This window comes from Melospiza georgiana, chromosome 5 (genome assembly GCF_028018845.1).
Source record: "Melospiza georgiana isolate bMelGeo1 chromosome 5, bMelGeo1.pri, whole genome shotgun sequence".
NCBI classification, from domain to species: domain Eukaryota; kingdom Metazoa; phylum Chordata; class Aves; order Passeriformes; family Passerellidae; genus Melospiza; species Melospiza georgiana.
Genome location: NC_080434.1, coordinates 43,860,045 through 43,877,129, shown reverse-complemented (window position 1 = coordinate 43,877,129; position 17,085 = coordinate 43,860,045). Strand labels below are relative to the sequence as shown.

General features: G+C 47.1%; 1 protein-coding gene across 1 annotated transcript in view; it reads left to right on the top strand.

The window, feature by feature from the left end:
• LOC131084072 (uncharacterized) overlaps positions 1-17,085 on the top strand; it is a 42,926-nt gene that overhangs the window by 12,194 nt on the left and 13,647 nt on the right. The window contains 3 exon segments of the mRNA XM_058025167.1: positions 8,494-8,682; positions 12,654-12,757; positions 15,993-16,210. Of these exon segments, the coding sequence (XP_057881150.1) occupies positions 8,494-8,682; positions 12,654-12,757; positions 15,993-16,210 (511 nt within the window).

Below are 17,085 nucleotides of genomic sequence, written 5' to 3'. Positions count from 1 at the left end.
CTCTCAGCTCCTCCAAAAGTTTTGTCAGTCAACTCTTTCTCTGCTGTCCATTGATGGAGATTACTTTCTTGCATCCTGACTGGAGGTCAGGTGTTGTTACACCCTGCCTGCTGGTCACAAGCCAGCCTTCCCCAAATGCCCTGACTACCAAGGCGATTACAAGGGGGCCGGGAAAGAGGACTATTGGGAGGATATATTACAATACCACACTACACATTTGAACATCCACATAGCATCTACTTCATAATTGTCAGAGCCAACCATTACATTACTCATCCAGAACACACAGAACCAGGAGAGAAGCCACTGTTGGCATCGCAGCTGAAATGCTTCCTAACAAATCTCCCCACATATTTGCACCTTTACTGGACATGCCCAGGGCTCCAGTGCGTGTACATCTCTGCCTTTCTTCCCCTTTGGCAGCAGTCGAACTGGCAGCATCTGCCTGCCAGCAGCAGCTGCTCCAAGCTGGGAACACCGCTGGCGGTGCTGATTTCCAGAGGCTTCTGTGTGCCAGGGGAAGCCAAGGCAGGAGCAGGTTGAACGGTGCTGGCGCTGCTGCTGCTCTGTGCCAGAGAGCCCCGGCTGGGATGGGCACGGTGCCCACTATGCTGCGGGCTCCTTCTCCTGCCACAGCTGGGCACACCTGGGAACAAGGCATGACAATTTGTGGGCAAGCCAAGGGGTTTCTGGGGCTGCATTGCTCTGCACACACCCAGGACACCTGCACCACAGAATTTTAACCCTCAAACAGGTAAACCAAAGAGAAACAGCTGGAAAAGATTTCATTTCAACCATTCTTTATGCTTCAATAGAAATGACTAAAATGAATGTTGCCAAGCAGGGCCCAATCCACACTGCCATTTCAGTGTGAGAAAAGAGGCATTGCTTTATTTCAGTGCTGGGTGTGTGAGGAATCACTTCCCTGAAACATGCACAACCACGTGTTAGTATCCGTGGAACTAAGACATTACTTTCATTACTTTTATTCATTACTTTGCTCAAACTGACAGACTAAATATTCTCACAAAGTATTTGACATGTTTAAATCACTTCCCCAAAATTACTGACATTTAGAGTAGGGGTCTCTTGAGGGTCTCTGGTGGTCATGCGGTGAACATCCCATTCCTCAATTTCTCCTTCCATGGTTAAGAGCCTTCTTCTCCTTGAATGCATTTCAGCTACCTCCTCAGTAGGCCCACTGTCTTTATTCTCAAGGCTAAGACATCCACTTGCACACATTAACCACTGGTGTGAGGGAAGGTATGACTAAGCACTGCCTGTTAAAGCTTAACAAATTCACAATTTGTTTCAGGTCAACACTTCCCCAACGTCTCTCGTTCCTTCTCTGGGAACCAAACACAAGCATTTTGTGATCACTGAGCCCAAGGCTGCCTCCAACCCTCCTGTCACCCAGCAGCCCTTCTCTCCTCACAAACAGCAGGTCCAGCAGTGCCTTCCCTCGCTGGCTCAGTCACCAGCTGTGTCAGGAGTTCTCTGTCACACACTCCGGGACCATCCTGGACTGTTTGCTCTCCGCTGCACTCTGTTGCCAGCAGACATCCACACCCTGTTCCACACCCCTTGCAGAACCCTGCACCTGCTATCCATGGGCACCTAGGAAGGGGAGGCACTCGCAGCAGAGATGCACCAGCTGTGCTGGGCAGGAACCAAAACCCTCTGGCGGCACAGCTGCTGGCCTGTTTCTGGCACAGCTCTGCACGCCCCACTCCTCATGGGCTCTGGGCTGGAAATGCAATTGCACTTTCTGCCTCATGAAGAAATACCAGGGCTGCACAAACAACAGCCAGCAGGCCACATCCCAAAGGCACTGCAGCATGGAGTTGAGAAGGAAGAAGAAGCTTCCCCAATTCCTAACCATACCAAAACCACCATAATGGGGACTTTTAATCTTCTAAATGGAGAATTGATTCACAGGGTGACAAGGGAATCTTCCAATGGAGTTGAAGTTGGGTAGAGTTTTTATTCTGAGTCCTACTCAGACTGTTGATTTGAAAATTTATTTTAAAATATGTTTTAAAAGGCTGTGCAGTCATATGGTTTTGTTCTAATACCAAAATGGCTAGATGAAATGTACTGGCATTTTAATTACGTCCAAACTGATTAGTCTGTAAAAGCTTTCCTGCAGAATAGCCACTAAACAAGAAATGAAAATCTGTGGACTGTTGACTTTGCAAATTTCTACTAAACTTATCAGACAATGAGGCATTTTTAGTTGGATCATAGAGCAAATTAATTCCTATGGATACCTTGATTTGGATAAACCTGTTGATTTCAAATTAAAACTGCCAGCACGTACTAAGTGGAAATCTGAATACTCGCTTCTATGAGCTCTGAATTATTAGATAGTCATTTTTTGCCATATTAAGAAAAATTAACATTATGGCTATTTTTTTTACTTACAGCCACCTGTTCAACACTCTTTGTAACATCAGAAAGAGAGTTTGTAGCAATGTGATCCATGAGTTAGTGGAGCATTGCAGAAGGCGTCTATGTCAGCACTAAACGTTCACATTTACCATGGCATCACTTCTTGCCTTTAATTACAAGCTACAGCTGAGTTCTTGCAGTATAGATTCACACCTGTAGTCTGTATTTGCAGCTGGTTCTTACTTCCCTGTCCAGAAAAAAGTCATGCTTGGATCTCAAATCAAAATAAAACGAGGAGAGTGTCAGGTTCTGGATAGGTATAGCAAGAACTAAGAGATTTTTTTGCAAATATGTTGAAAAGTTATTTGTACATTCTGCAAAAATGGCAGATTAAAGACTTGCACTCTAACTTGCAAGCTGAGATTTGCCTGTTCTTTCTGGACTGATTCCTTGAGGCCAGACACTGAACCTAATCAGTAAGAAAATGAAAACCACAGGAGTAGTTTGGAGAATATTGTAAATTATTCTGTCATGATGCTTTTTGTGGGAACTCAGCACATCACTCCTGATGTCCAGAGTGGCCGGGGTAACCCTTGGGGGGCTTGGAAATCCTGGAATGTTGCCAGAAGTGCTTGGTGGCTGGATTTTGACCCTGCACGGGATGTGCCACCTATATGAGGACAGGAGGATCACTTGGGGATAAGTGGTGAAGGAATTGATTATTCACAGTGTGAAAACACAGGTTTTGGGATCTTGGTACAGGGGGGGGTTTTAGGAGGCAAGATGGAGGAATTAGGGCGTGCCCTGTCCTTCTCTTCTTCTTGTCATCCATCTTTGATGGTGATGCTGGCACTTTGGGATTGGTTCACATTAAATCTGCACTTGTTAATAAGGGTAAAAGGTATTGGAAGGTAAAGGTAAATATCTTATATGTAGTTTTTAGTATAAAAATAGACGACCGCCCAGAGGGAGGTCAATGTGCCCATGGCTGTCTTGCTGGGCAGACCTCTGTCAGGCTGGGAGACAACTTTATAGATAAGAATTAATAAACAATATTGAAGACCGAAAAATCTGAAGAGTGCTCTCGTCCTTTGGAGCGCGGGCTGTCCTAAGGCCATCCTACGCCTAACCAGGCAGAGACAACAGGCCGAGATTGGAGACTTTTTGCCTAAAAGTTCTGGCCATCATCCGATTGGAGTAATTAAAGGAGATCGAAGCCATCACACTGTGCCTGTGCACACAATTCCTTCCCAGGAGTAATCCATGAAGCAACACTGACAAACCCACACCAGCAGCTGTTGCCACACAGTGATGAATCAGAGAATATGTATTTCTGCTACAGCTGAAGATGCCTCTGCTGAGCTAATTTTAGTGACTTCCCACAACAGATGGGACCTTGGGGTCAGTCTCCAACAAGTCAGGGCAGTTAATATTCTGCCTAAATGAAATTAGTCTAGCAATACATAGACCATGGAGCCTTAGGAAAGCCAGCAGCTGTGGGAGATTTAATTTGTTTCCATATCTTTCATTTTACTAATTTTTTGTAGTCAATTATTTAAAGAATGGAAAGTTTTGGCATACCATTGGCTGGAAGGTTGGTCAATCTTCCATTCATGACTCCTCTGAAAGCATCACCCCAGTGTTTTTATCAGTAGCTCTTCCATCATCATGGCTTACACAGCATTTCCTGCAGCTCTTCCTGGAGTCAGGCAAAGGCACCAGGAGAAGGGGGAGAAAGCTGTGTGCAGAGACTGTGTCAGCTAAAGAGACATTTGTTTCCTCTGATTTGACTGAATGGCTGCAGGAACCTTGCTAGCACTGCTGGCGGGGCGGCCTTTTGCAGGGCTGGGCAGAGTTTGGGGCCCAGGATCCCTCCTCTTGGTGGGACACCAGGGTGAGCAGCCCCTGTCCCAGCCAGGAGCAGAGGTTCTGTGGCTCTGCCCTGGGCACAGGGACCTGCCACTGCCATGAGCTCCTTTCGTGGCTCCTCTGGGGCAGCTCCTGCTCTGCAGTGATGATGGGCGCAGCTGGGGGTGGCTGCAATGGAGGGTAGCTTCCAGTGGGCTCTGTTGGTCTGCCACATTGGAGCCGTCAGAGCTTCTGGAAGGAGTCTCCTCTTGTGAACTGCTGGAGCTAGAGCTGGCACTGGCCACAGAGCCGCTGTTTTCATCCCTGACAGGACCAGAGCACAGCAGCCTCTGGGCCTCCTTGATGCACGATGGCAGTGAGGAGGCCATGGACCAGAGGTTCAGTATGTATGACTCAGCTTCCTGATAAACTGTGCTAAGAAAACCCTGCATCCCTCCTGCCAGATCTAAGACACTCCAAGAAATCTGTTGGCACGTTGGGAACTCGGAGTTGTTTCCAGTTTGAACAATTGTCTTATGAGTGTTTTTGATTGTTTTTGTCATTTTGTGTTGTTTCAGTTGATCCTTCAGAGAAGCTTTCTTAATAATATAAAACACGGGGAATTGTGGAGACCCTGGGGGGGGAGGGGGGGAGGGCGGGGCATTCCCTGGTCTAGGGAGACACAAGAAGCTTCCCTCAAAAAGCTGTTAGACCCCATTGGCTCCTTCCCCTGTTCCTAGGTCTGTTCTTATGTTCCTGAGCCACACCTTCTCTATTCCCTGATTGGCCCCCTCATCTTTGTACTGCCCCGAGATCAGGGTCAGCCCCCAGGCCCCTGTGGAGTCAAAGTGAGACCTTGTGTGTGTGGGTGCTGTGACCTGAACATCTCCCTGCACAGCTGAATAAAACATCTGTGGAGATTATGCAAAGGCCCTTTTTGCTTCTTTGCCCTGGACTATGCTAGCAGCAATTCAGACTGCTACAGAGGAGAAGCTGCAGTACTGGCACCAAGATTTTGGCAACTTGACCATAGGCACAGAGTGCGTGCAGGATGCTGCTCTATGAATTCCTTAACCAGCCATCTCTGGTGCTGGCATATTCCTTCCAGCTTCTGGTGCAGCCAGGGCCACCTTTGGTCCAGTAGATGACATTGTTTATTGAAAAATTCGGCCCACTCCTTGGGCAGGAGGCCATCCACAGGCCTTGGTCCTGCAGCCCCCTGCTCAGCTGGGGACAGGGCTCCCTGTGGGGAAGATGGAGCAGCCATCACTGTGGGATCTCAGCACCTCAGGACTGAGGTGCAGAGAGACCGAGACCACCCTTGGGGGGCTCGGGAGTCCTGGAATGTTGCCAGAAGTGTCTGGTGGCAGGACTTTGATCCTACACAGGAGATGACATCTGTATGAGGACTGGGAGGATTTCACTGGGGTGAATGGTGAAGGGATAAGTTAATTAAGGTGTGGAACACAGGGTTTAGGATTTCTGTACAGGGGGGTCTAAAGAAGTAAGATGGAGGAATTGGGGCGTGTCCTGTCCTTCTTCTTCTTCTTCTTGGCCTCCATCTTCTGTGGTGATGGTGGCACTTTGGGATTGGTCTTTACTAGAATTGCACCGGTTAATAAGAGTAGAAGGTATTGGAGAAAAATCATAAATATTGTACACGTAACTTCGAGTATAAAGATAAGTGACCGCCCCAGGGGCTGGGGAGTGTGCCCATGGTTGACTTGCTGTGCAGACCTCTGTCGGGCTGAAAGAAAATCTTTTAGATAAACAATTAATAAACACCAAGACCGAAACAAGATCAGAAGTCTCTCCTCGTCCTTTGAAGCGCGGGCTGCCCAAGGCCACTCTGGGCCTTTCCAGGTCTTTGAAACAGCCGAGAAACCGAGCAAGTGGCATCCCTGAGCTATCTCCGGACATAAAACAGCCGGGAGAAACAGAAACAGAAAACCGACAGTCATAAATCAGCCTAAATCAGAGAAAAGAGAAACACATGAAAATCTACACATCACAGGGTCTGGGGGGCTGTTTTCAGCAAGGTGGCCAGGCTCTCTCCCTGCTGGACTCTAGTAATTGTTTGGGGGAGCTGATGGCTCATTGTATGTAGTCCTGTTCATCCTATTCAGAAAACCTGACAGCTTCTATCATTCTTCTGCAGAGTGAGCACACTGTATTTCTCTTTGCCCACTGCAGGATGCAGCCCAGGCAGAACTGGTGGTGACAGGGCAGAGAAAAATTCACATCCTTCTTAGTGACCTGGAAGATGGGGCAGCTCCGTTCTGTCCCCATGGCCATGTCTATCTGTCCCAGCAGGAGGGAAGGGCTGAGGACCATGAGCTGCTCTCATTTGCAATCTTGCTTGGCCAGAGCCCAAGCTCGAGCCAGAGAGCTCCAGGCTCTGTCAGTGCCCAAATATAAGCAGAAAGGGATGTTGTATCACAATCCATTCCTTGGTGAAGGAGGTCCATAGCAGCCTCAACAGGCACCTCAGACTCTCAACAGGCAACTCAGTCAAGGCAGTAACATATGGACAGGACACAGATGGCAGTTCATGGCTGGGAGAGCTTTCGTAGACATATCCAAGGACAAATTTCCCAGGAACTCTCCACAACTCTGGGATCAGCCCATCAGCTCTGTCAGAAGCTTCAGCAGAACAGCCAAAGTCCTAAAAAGCAGCTTCCAGACACTTTTCCTACCATCCTGCCTGAGTAGCCAGGTTGCTCGCTGCAAAACACTCTTTTTCTCCTCTTCCCCAATGCCCTGTGGACACTTGCAGCCAAAATAAAAAGCTCCTGGCCCTCTGTGTGATGTGATAATACAGCTTTTATATTTCCATGCTGGGATGAAAGAAAGCTGTGCTGTGGGTCAGGAGAGGCCACGACCCACTTGGCCTTCCTGCAGGCTGAGGTGGTCCCAGCAGACATCCTGCTGCTTTTTTGGGGAATGTGTGAGGGGGAGTGGAGGGGGTGACAGAGAGACCGAGATCATAGAGTGGAAACTCAGCTCCAGAGTGGCAATTCAGACTCTCCCTGCTGAATGCCTGCTGGGGCTGGCAAAGAAGGAAAATGCCCCAATAACAGCCCGTGGCACTGTGTCTCAGGGACAGGTACAGGGAGGTGACAACAAACAGCAGCATGGCCTGGTCTCACAGCTCCTAGGAAGCAGTGACAGAGGGGCCTCATGTGCCACAGATTTCAGAAAGGCTGTCTTCTTAAATGGCCCCTCTGAAACCCCTCTTTTTGCCTCTTGAGTATGTGTGTGCTTTTGACAGCCACAGCAACCTGGGGCAACGCATTCCACAATTTCATTAAGCACTCCTTGAAAAGCACCTCCCATTGTTCAACTGAGCTGCCAGCCTGGTAATTTCAGAGGGTGCTGCCTTGGTGGAGAGAAAAATCAATCTTCTGCCTTTTAGGGAGCTGAAGGAGAAGAGACTCTTCACATCCAACACCTGGCTGGGTCCCATTCAGAGGTCCTGCTTTGGTGAGGTTTGCTTGGCAGTTACCAGCAAGGTGAGAACATTGTTCTGAATTGTCCCCCATACTTCATACACAGTGTGTAGAGTAGGTATGAGCTTGTTCATCTCCATGTGTGCTCAGGGTCTGCCTTCATTTCTGGTTTTAGACCTGAGATTTCCAAAGTCTGTCAGCTGTCTGTAGGATCTATGGGCACATGCAGCTGTATTTATTGGCAGGTCGGGTATCTGACACTCATCTTTGAGTGTGGAGCCTTTATAATGCAATGTGCAAATGCAGAAACTGAGACACTAATGACGTTATTTGCCAGAGTCCCAATCTCTACCCAAGTTGTAATTCAACATTGCAAATTATTCTGTAGACCTGAGCCTGTGTTTTATGTTTCCTGGCTGAGTGCTTCAACTGCTGGTGTTGCTTTTTTGAACAGGAGCACCTAACTCTTTTATCTTTATGACTTGTGCCTTCATGATTTGAAAGCAGCCCTTGCTTTAATTTTCTAGTAAAAAGGTCTAAAATCAAAATACTGGACATTTTAGAAGGATTAAGTAGAACACTTCTGTGAAATTTTTTTTTTTTTTAGGCCTGCAGTGAGCAGGTTTGAAGCCAGAAACTGGTGCCAGAGCAAGTGCCTTTCTGTGCTTGTGCTCTCCTGCTCTTCCTGTACTTGTATGTTCCTCTGGACACAGTGGGATGTGTTGTCATTTCCTGGGACTTCTGCTGAAGGCAACTGGTTTTCTTTTCAAGGTGATTCTTATGTTTCCCCTCATGGCTTCCCCAGGTGACCAACCTCCGTTCCAAGGTGTCCTACTCTACCACTGTCACTCTGGGAGAGCTCTTTGTTACCTTGAAGAAGGACATGGACTCTGAGGTGGATGAGGTTGCTCGGGGCCTTCTCCAGATGGTGTTCAACTCCCCAGAATTTGTTCAGAAAGCAGCCAGTCAGACCCTGGGGATCATGGTGGAGAATGTGACTCCTGCATGAGCAATGACTGCTCTCATGGACATGGGAGTCAAGTAGGTTCTTCTTCTTTTAGCGATATTCTTCACTTTCATGTGTGTGGGAGGGAGAAGGGATGAGACAGAGAAGGGGAATGGTGGGAGGGAAGGGTCCTGTATTCTGCATCTTCTGTGAACTTAGTGACTTGATTCTCCAACCAAGGTCACTTCTTTCGTCTTGTCACCTATTTCTGCCCTCCTGCAGCCCATTAGTTCTCAGAATCACAGAAGTGTAGAATATGGGGAGTTGGATGGGCCCATCAGGACCATTGAGTCCAGCTCCTGGCCTTGCCCAGAACAGCCCAAGGGTCACACCAAGTGCCTGAGATTGTTGTCCAAATGCTCCTTCAACTCTGTCAGGCTTGGTGCTGTGACCACTGCCCTAGGGAGCCTGTTCCAGTGCCCAATCACCCTCTGGGTGAAAAACCCTTTTTCCTGATGTCCAAACTAAAGCTCCTCTGGACTCAGCTTCCTGCTGCTTCCTGGAGTTCTCCCAGTCTGTCAGATTTTCCTAGATGTGGTGATCAGTGGGGAAGGGAAAGTGCCTGCAAAGGCCAAGGATAGAGCCTTGTGCTTTTGTGGGCAGAGGGACAATTGCAATTGCAGCTGTTAGCAGTGTTTGGTATTTCACAGTGCTAACCACAGAGGCCCTGGGAAAACGATGTCTCCTCATGATGCCATTAACTTGAGAAATGAGGAGGGTCCTTGCTGGGGCATGGAGCACATGGGGGACAATCTGCTGGGTGTGGAACAGCCTGCACAGCAGGTGCAGCTCCTGCCAAAGGAGTCTGGTATGACTGTCCTGGCCTTAGAGCTCTACTTTCTATTCAAACTGATGTTTGATGTTAGCCTTGAGATGATGAATCACTTTACAGGCACCTTCACAGGCTGACTGCCATGGGACAGTTGAAGCAAATGCTGCCTTAAATGTTGGTGCTGATAGTTCCCAAGAGACACTCTCTAGAACAGGACAGCCTGGCTAAACTGCCTGCCACCCTTTCCTCAGCTTTGGAATAGGGTGAAACATTCAGATGGGTCCATTGCCAAGCCCCACAGAAGAAACAGGCTGCGTTGCTGGATATTCTGCAATTTCATGGCCCACAACGTGTTTTCCCTGCATTTGTTGTTTTCCAAAGTTCTGCAGATTTGGGGTAAATGGGTGGAAAGTGCCTCAATCCTGCTGCAGCTCTGTGTAGTGAGTGCCCTCTGATGGGTCAGCATGAATTGTCCTTAATTTCTAAATTATTCATATGTCATCTATTTCTTTAATCTTTCTCAGAGTAAATACTGTGAAAGAAACTGAGTATCAGACAGAGCAGGAAGACTGAATTCCTCCCTCTTCCATGCAGGCAGGCCTAGTGTGCAATGCTAACTTTGTGTTTAGCTGAGGACAGAACCTTCTGCAGGTGTCTGGCGGTGCAGGGAGAGCCCAGGCTCCTTCCCCCAGCAAGGGCAGGGAGCAGGCTCTGGGCAAGGCCGGCGCTGCTGCTGCTCCTTGTCCCTGTGCCCAGGGTTTTCTCTCTCCTCCCCAGCAGCCACCACGCTCCAGTGCGCGAGTGTGCGGCCCAACTCCTCCTGTCCCTGATGGAGAGAATTGGAGTCACCCAGCTCGCAGGCACACCCAGGGCTGAGAGGCTGCCACACGTGGCAGGGAAGCTTGCTCAGGACTGTCACAAGGACACAAGGTAATGATCTTCATTTCACCTCCCAAACCAGGAAAATCGTTTTGTGCCTGGCTGTAAAGGTGAAATCACACAAGAGTGGAAACTAAAGGGAATATGAAGTTACCTCACGGTGTGAATAAGGGTCATAGAATCATGGAATAACCTGAGTTGGAAGGGACCCATCAGGGTCATTGAGTCCATCCCCTGGCCATGTGCAGTGACCCCAAGAGTCACTCCATGTGCTTGAGAGCATTGTCCAAACTCTTCTTGAGCTCTGTCAGCCTTGGCACTGTGACCACTGCTCTTGGTTGCCTGGGCAAATGGCTGTGCTGGGAAACCTGAGGTTGGCCAGCAAAAAGGAGCATTCTCAACTTTTTCCTGTGGCTTGAAAGATTCTTTACTGAGATCAAAAGAGCTCAGATCAGCCAGTCCAACAGTTTTGTTTGGCCTTAGGTGCACAACACAAAGCCAAAGTGTTGGTTAATGTTCATCACTGAAGGATCCCAAACATCCATTTCTCATTAATTTCAGACTTGCCTAGAAATATTTCAGGGGTCTTTAGCCAACATATTCAGTCTTTCTAAACCTGTTCTGCAGATTTCTAGAATGCTGTTATCTGTGGCTCAGAGAGCTCCACATTTCCTCTTGAAGAAAAGTGTGGTTTCCTAGTGGCAAAATCAACCCAAATCACCAAAATCCCCTTCCTTTGGTGAATAAATTCCCATGAATAGCTGCCAAGAGCAACTAGCACAGCAACTAGCTGTCCCTCTGAATACACATAGTATAGAATAATCAAGAGGATGCATGAGGTGTTTTGTCCTGGTTTTCCTGCCACTTAAAGAAAGGCAAATTATTGTGCAATGGCAGCAAGACACTGCTAATAGGCTCTGACAACAAAGCAGATGTGTTTTGCTTGGTCCCTGGGATCCTTTGATGCCACAGAAGCACACCCCCAGTTTCAGAGTGAAATGGTACTTTTCTGTTGCCCCACATTCTCCTCTTGCCTCTTGTGTTCAGCTGACAGCACTGTGCAGTGCCAAGTGAGGTAAATCTCCCTCTTTGCTGAGTAGGTAGTGCCTTCTCGTGTAAGGATTGCACCTGATGAGTTTAAGGCATCAGCCTCTTCTGGTAACACTCTTCCTGTGTTTACTCACTTTTCTTTCCCTTCCTTCCTGCCTTCCTGCCTTCCTTCCTTAGGCATTATGGACAGGAGGTGGTGAAGATGTTGCTCAATCATCAACAATTTAAAAAGCTTTTGGAACAATCTCTTTCCCCTCGTGACCTGGAAGATATTCTGACAAGAATTAAGAAGAAAGTAAGTGATTGGCAGGAGAAATGTCTCCTTTGTGCAAGTATTGCCACTGCTAATATGAGATCAAACATACCCAATCTGTCTTTAGCTAATTCCTCTTCTGCTGAATCATTTTGCTCCTGGGAATGAGCTGTTAATCCTCAGCCTGTTCATCTGCAGACCACAAAGGAACTGATATTATTAGGGAAAAAGTGGAGTTTTGAATATTTTCAATATCGGTCACAAAGAGGAAAGGGAAAGAGGAAAAAATGGGTTTACATTTAAGCGTAAGCCCCCACCAGCTCTCCCTACTCTGCCCCCTGTAAAGCAATTAAGTGAGAATTGTGCTTCTGAAGATAACAGAGTCTTTGCAAAGGACACTGGAAGTAGTAGTGCCAAGAAAATTTCCAAATTTACAAAAGATGTCCAAGTCAATCCTAGTTACTACAATGACTGTCTGTCTTTTGGGAATACTGCCCAGCTGTCCAGCCCTGTGGAGCTGGAAGAAGTTTGGTGAATTCAGCAGCATCCAGTGGAAAATCCTTTGTTTGTTTGAGGGGGAGGGATTTTATATTTTTAATCGACATCACAGAAGGGAGCCTGCCTTTGTGCAAGCACAGGGAGAGTGAGTGTTGAACCAAATCAACTTCCAACACAATGGGCCAGCCCCCAAAGAGTCCAGTTTGTTCTGCTGCTTCCTTCAAAAACACTCGTTGCCTGCCAGTTTGCATTATTCCCATTTATGCTCAAGACTAAGGAATTTGGGATTTTAGACTACTGCTCAGTCTGGTAGCACCCATAAACTGCCTTGGGCTTTTGAAAACAAAGAGTTGGCATCACTGAATCTCTGGTCTGTTTCCATCTGTAAGTTAGGAAATGTTTCCCTAAGTCTTGGTAGCAGTGATCCTGGTTCTAACTTGTGTTTTCAACAGGGAATTTCCTGATTTATACTCTAAAGATTGATGGGGTTTCTCTGTGTCTTTGTAGGGGATGGAAAACCAGAAGGCTGAAGGCCCATCTGTCAAGGAGCCGGTGAAGGAGAGGAACGATGGCTCAAAGGAGCCCCAGGCCACATTGTCTGCTAGCAAACGGTACTGAGCACTTTTGTGAGATGTGACAAAGCACATGACAGCTTTACATGTCTCTTCCTCAGGAAAAACTTTCTGGCAGAGATGACCAATGCCACAGATTGTTTCCTTTCCCTACAAATGCTCTAGGATAAAAAATGTCTACTTTTGCATTGTGCTGAACACAACTTCTCTGGAGGGGTTTCCACAAAAATGGAGAGACAAACAGACACCCATTGGTTGCAGCTCAGACGATCCAGTGCAGTGGCAAGGGCAGTGTTGTGGAGGCTGGGAGAGGCAGGCAGTTTCTGCTGCCTGACTTGGAACAAGTAAATTCAACCAGGCTTTTTTTTTCAACTGAGTGGAGTCTTTTTCAGATGGGTGTTTTGGTGAGAAATCTCAGTCTGGAAGCAAGATGCCATTCCACAAAGATGCAGTGCTCATCCATGTGCTTTGGCCTGGCTGAATCAGGGTTTTCTTACCCTCAAACAGTACCAAGTTTGAGTAGTAAGGAGCAAGGCAATTCCTGAACAACTTCAGTCAGGAGCAAGGCAATTCCTGAACAACTTCAGTCAACAGGTGTCTGAATGTGGACTTTTTGTCTTGATATTCCTGTCCTTCATGTAATTGTCTTGGTGGACAGCGTGTTTGGTTTATTTTCCCCTCTGCTTCAATCAGCATTTAAGACAGGAATTGCTCCTTGCTGTCCCTTCATGGCAGTTGCAGAGCTGCTTGTACCTGTTCTCCTCTGATAGCAGAGGGGATTTATTTAGCTCTGTCCTGCTCAGCAGTGGCAGGAAAGTGACCACATGCCTCAGTAGCACAGCTGGCATCTTCCTGTGCTCATGGAAGAGAAAGGTTGATCAGGAGAATTGTTCCCAGTGGGGTTGTTAAGCTGTGCATCTGGTCTCTAGGGTAGCAAATGAAATGTAGTTCTGGGATGTCTGGCTTCTGTTTTTATCTCTGTTACTGATTTTCTGAATCCTTCAAATATGGGCATGTTTATCTGTTCAGATGCATCTGAGCTACTTTTCCAGATTGTCATGCCTGGTTGTAGAGACACTTCTCCAGAGTGATGAGTTTCCTTATGCTAAGACACACACATCCCTTATGAGGAGGCATTTAAACTTGGAAGTGTCTCTCTTTCTCCAATAAGCAATGTGACCTGTATGCCCTGGCAGCCATCTGAAGATAGATCAGCTGCATCTCATCCTTGGTTTTCCTGAGTGAACACTGGTGAGAATGTCACTTGCAGATTGTCTCCTGTAATGACTGTCATGAGGTCCCCATTGTTCTTCAAAGCCTGATTATATGATTTTCCTGCTTGAAATCATATAATAAGGAAAGCTGCTCAAGATATTTTGCTCACAATTAACTGAAGGTATTGCCTGTGGCTGCAGCTCTCTCCACAGAGAACAGCAGGCACAACTTTCCCAGGCATTGTCCTGGGGAAGGCGGTGAGAAGATCAGAGAATAGAATGAGAAACAATTCTTATCTTCACTTGCTGCACCTGTTGTTGTGAACATGTGGAATGTGTTATGAAGATTTGTTTACCAAAGGGTGATTTCTTAATTGGCCACTGGTGGTGGTGTTTAGGATTCAATTGACCAATCTGGTCTGTCTGTATCAGACTGTCTGTACGGGCAATGAGTTTCAGTATGGTATGGTATGGTATGGTATGGTATGGTATGGTATAGTATAGTATAGTATAGTATAGTATAGTATAGTATAGTATAGTATAGTATAGTATAGTATAGTATAGTATAATAAAGTTATTGATCAGCCTTCTGGAATCATGGAGTCAATGCTAAATATTTCCACTATGGGGATGCATTGCTATGATAGTTATCACCACCAGGGCCTCATTTGGTTTTATTTTCCAGGGTGAAATCTCCCTCTGATGGACACCTCCTACCCTGTGCAAAAGCCCAGGTAACATCACCTCCAGCTGTGGAAGAAACGGAGCTGCTCCAGAAGCTTTACCATCTCCTGGAAGCCAAGGGGTTTCAGACATGGATGGAAGGAGTGGAACTCCTCCAAGACCTGTGCAAAACCAGCCCCCAGCTCATCTCCACTAACATTACCCAAGTATGTAGGGTATCTTCACTGCTCCTTTGCTTTAGCTCCTTTCCTAAGCCTGTAGCAGTAAAGTTAATTCAGTGTGTCTTGGCACTCTGTCCTGGCTGTTTGGGACACGCTAGTCCCTCTTACCCAGACAAAGCTAATTCAGGTCCAGGCTTCAGGACAAGTTATTTCAGTCCAGCTGTATTTGTCTGGCAGGTGACTATTGCTACTGTTCATCAGATGATGTCAGAATTTTCTGCTGGTGTAACTGCTGCTGTCTCCTACTCCCAGCTGGGTGAAGTGAAGGGAATCCAGCCCCTGAAAGCATGGCAATTGTTCTCTAGACCAAAAATGGGTTTGCATAGGGAAGAGAAGTATCAGGCTGGGTTGGTTTAAATCCAGTTGTTTTTTTTAAGAATACTTCTATACACTCCGTCTTGTCACATCTCTGGCTACTCATTTCCATCCTTGTTCCTTTTCCTCTTGGTAAAGACAGTGCTCACCCTTCTTGGGAGTCTTTTTTTCTCTTTGGAAAAGGAGGAAAACAGCTAAGGACTCATCTCTGCCTTCTCCTTCCAGTAGCTGCTTTTTCCCTTTTTTCAGGGAAAGGTGCCTGATAATGTCGCACCTAACAGAAAAGGGACTGAACCTGCTCTAATGAGAGCTGTACAGCACATGACATTTCAGAAGTCCACCTGTTACTTAGAGAAATCGTCTGGATCCTGGAAGAGTTGATCAGAGCCCTGCACTTCTCCAGACGCTGGTTCTGAGACAAACAAAAGAAAACTTAGATCTCCTCCAGCCATAGTTTTGGCAAAATCATAACTGCCCTCAGTACTTGAGGCAACTGTATAGAAAACCAGCCATTGTAAAACATCTGCTTCCATTCAAAGCAAAGGTAGTCTTTAGCATTAATAAATGGTATTGATTTAATGATTTATAGATGGAGAGAAATACCGTAGGAACTATTCTGTCCCCAGCCAAACCTCTTAAAAACAGAAGAAAATCTTTCAACCAGCATGAGGTTGCACCACCATTCCAGTGAGTGGCCCACAGGAAAACAGTGAAATTGTGCAAGTGAGTGCTGACCTGACAGAAAGGATCACTTTCATCTTCAACATTGCTGACTGCTACATCCACTCTTCAAACAAGGAGATTTGAATCCAGCTTTCACGTTGCTTGTTCTCTTCACAGATTTTTTGATTACTTTGTCCTGAGAATATCTGACAGCCACAAGAAAGTGAAGCAGAGGGTGCTGGATGTGCTGGCTGAAATCACAGGAGCCCTGAAAGATGCCTTGAACCCGGTGATCATTGGTTTGGTGGAAGGAATAACAAAGAACCTGAACTCAAAGGATCCCAGGGTTCGTGGGGCAGCTGTGAGAGCACTGGAAGAATCCATTGCTCATTTGGGTAAGGCTGAGCCCTGGCAGGGACTCTCCTCAACTTTGTCTCTCCTGCACAAGAGAGCGCTGAGTGCCTTGACAGCTGCTCTTGTCTGTGGAACACTCCAGCTGACACCCATCAGAGGCTGTGCAGGTGCAGTCCTTATGCACCATCCCCAACAGGCTGGAAAGGGATCAGCATTTCCCAACAGTCCCAGGAGCCCTTGGCTCTGTGCTGCTTGTCTGAAGAGCAAGTCCTGGGCTACAGCTCTGCTACAGTTCAGAGGCAAAGGGGGTTTGGAGTTTGCTTGGGCCCCGTCTGACTTCCCAAATGAACAGCTTTGCTGTTGGCGTGAAGGGACGCTGACCCATCAGAGCTTCTGCAGGGCAGCCACCTGGGAGGCTCTACATTAGAGGCATTAGCTGCCTATTTTCCAATTTTCTTCTTTGTCTTCTATGTCCAACGGGGAACTTGTGATTCACCAAGTTAATTTCTTTAGAACAAACAGGTATAAACCCAGCTGTCAATGATGCCTTGTTCCACATGTTGTTTTGCATGAGGCAAGATGGCCACAGCAATTAACTACATAGGCAAGGGCTGCTCTAAATTCCTTTGCCACACAGATTTATGTCAGCTCTGAGAATGCTGCACTGGGGAAATATGCCTGAAAAAAGGAGTGTTGAAGAGGCAGGTCTTCAAGGGGAGTTTCCACTTTCTCCACCCCAGCTGCCCTGTGAGCTCAGGAACTGCCTGACTCAGTGCCTTTTCTGTGTCTCAAGTATGGGGCTCTTCCTTTTTGCTCTGGGATGCAAAACCTTTTCACTGCTTCCATGTGACTGAACTCCTGAGGTCCCTGATGTGAAATGTTTTAACACAGCTCCTGCTGCAGCAGACAAGTTTGG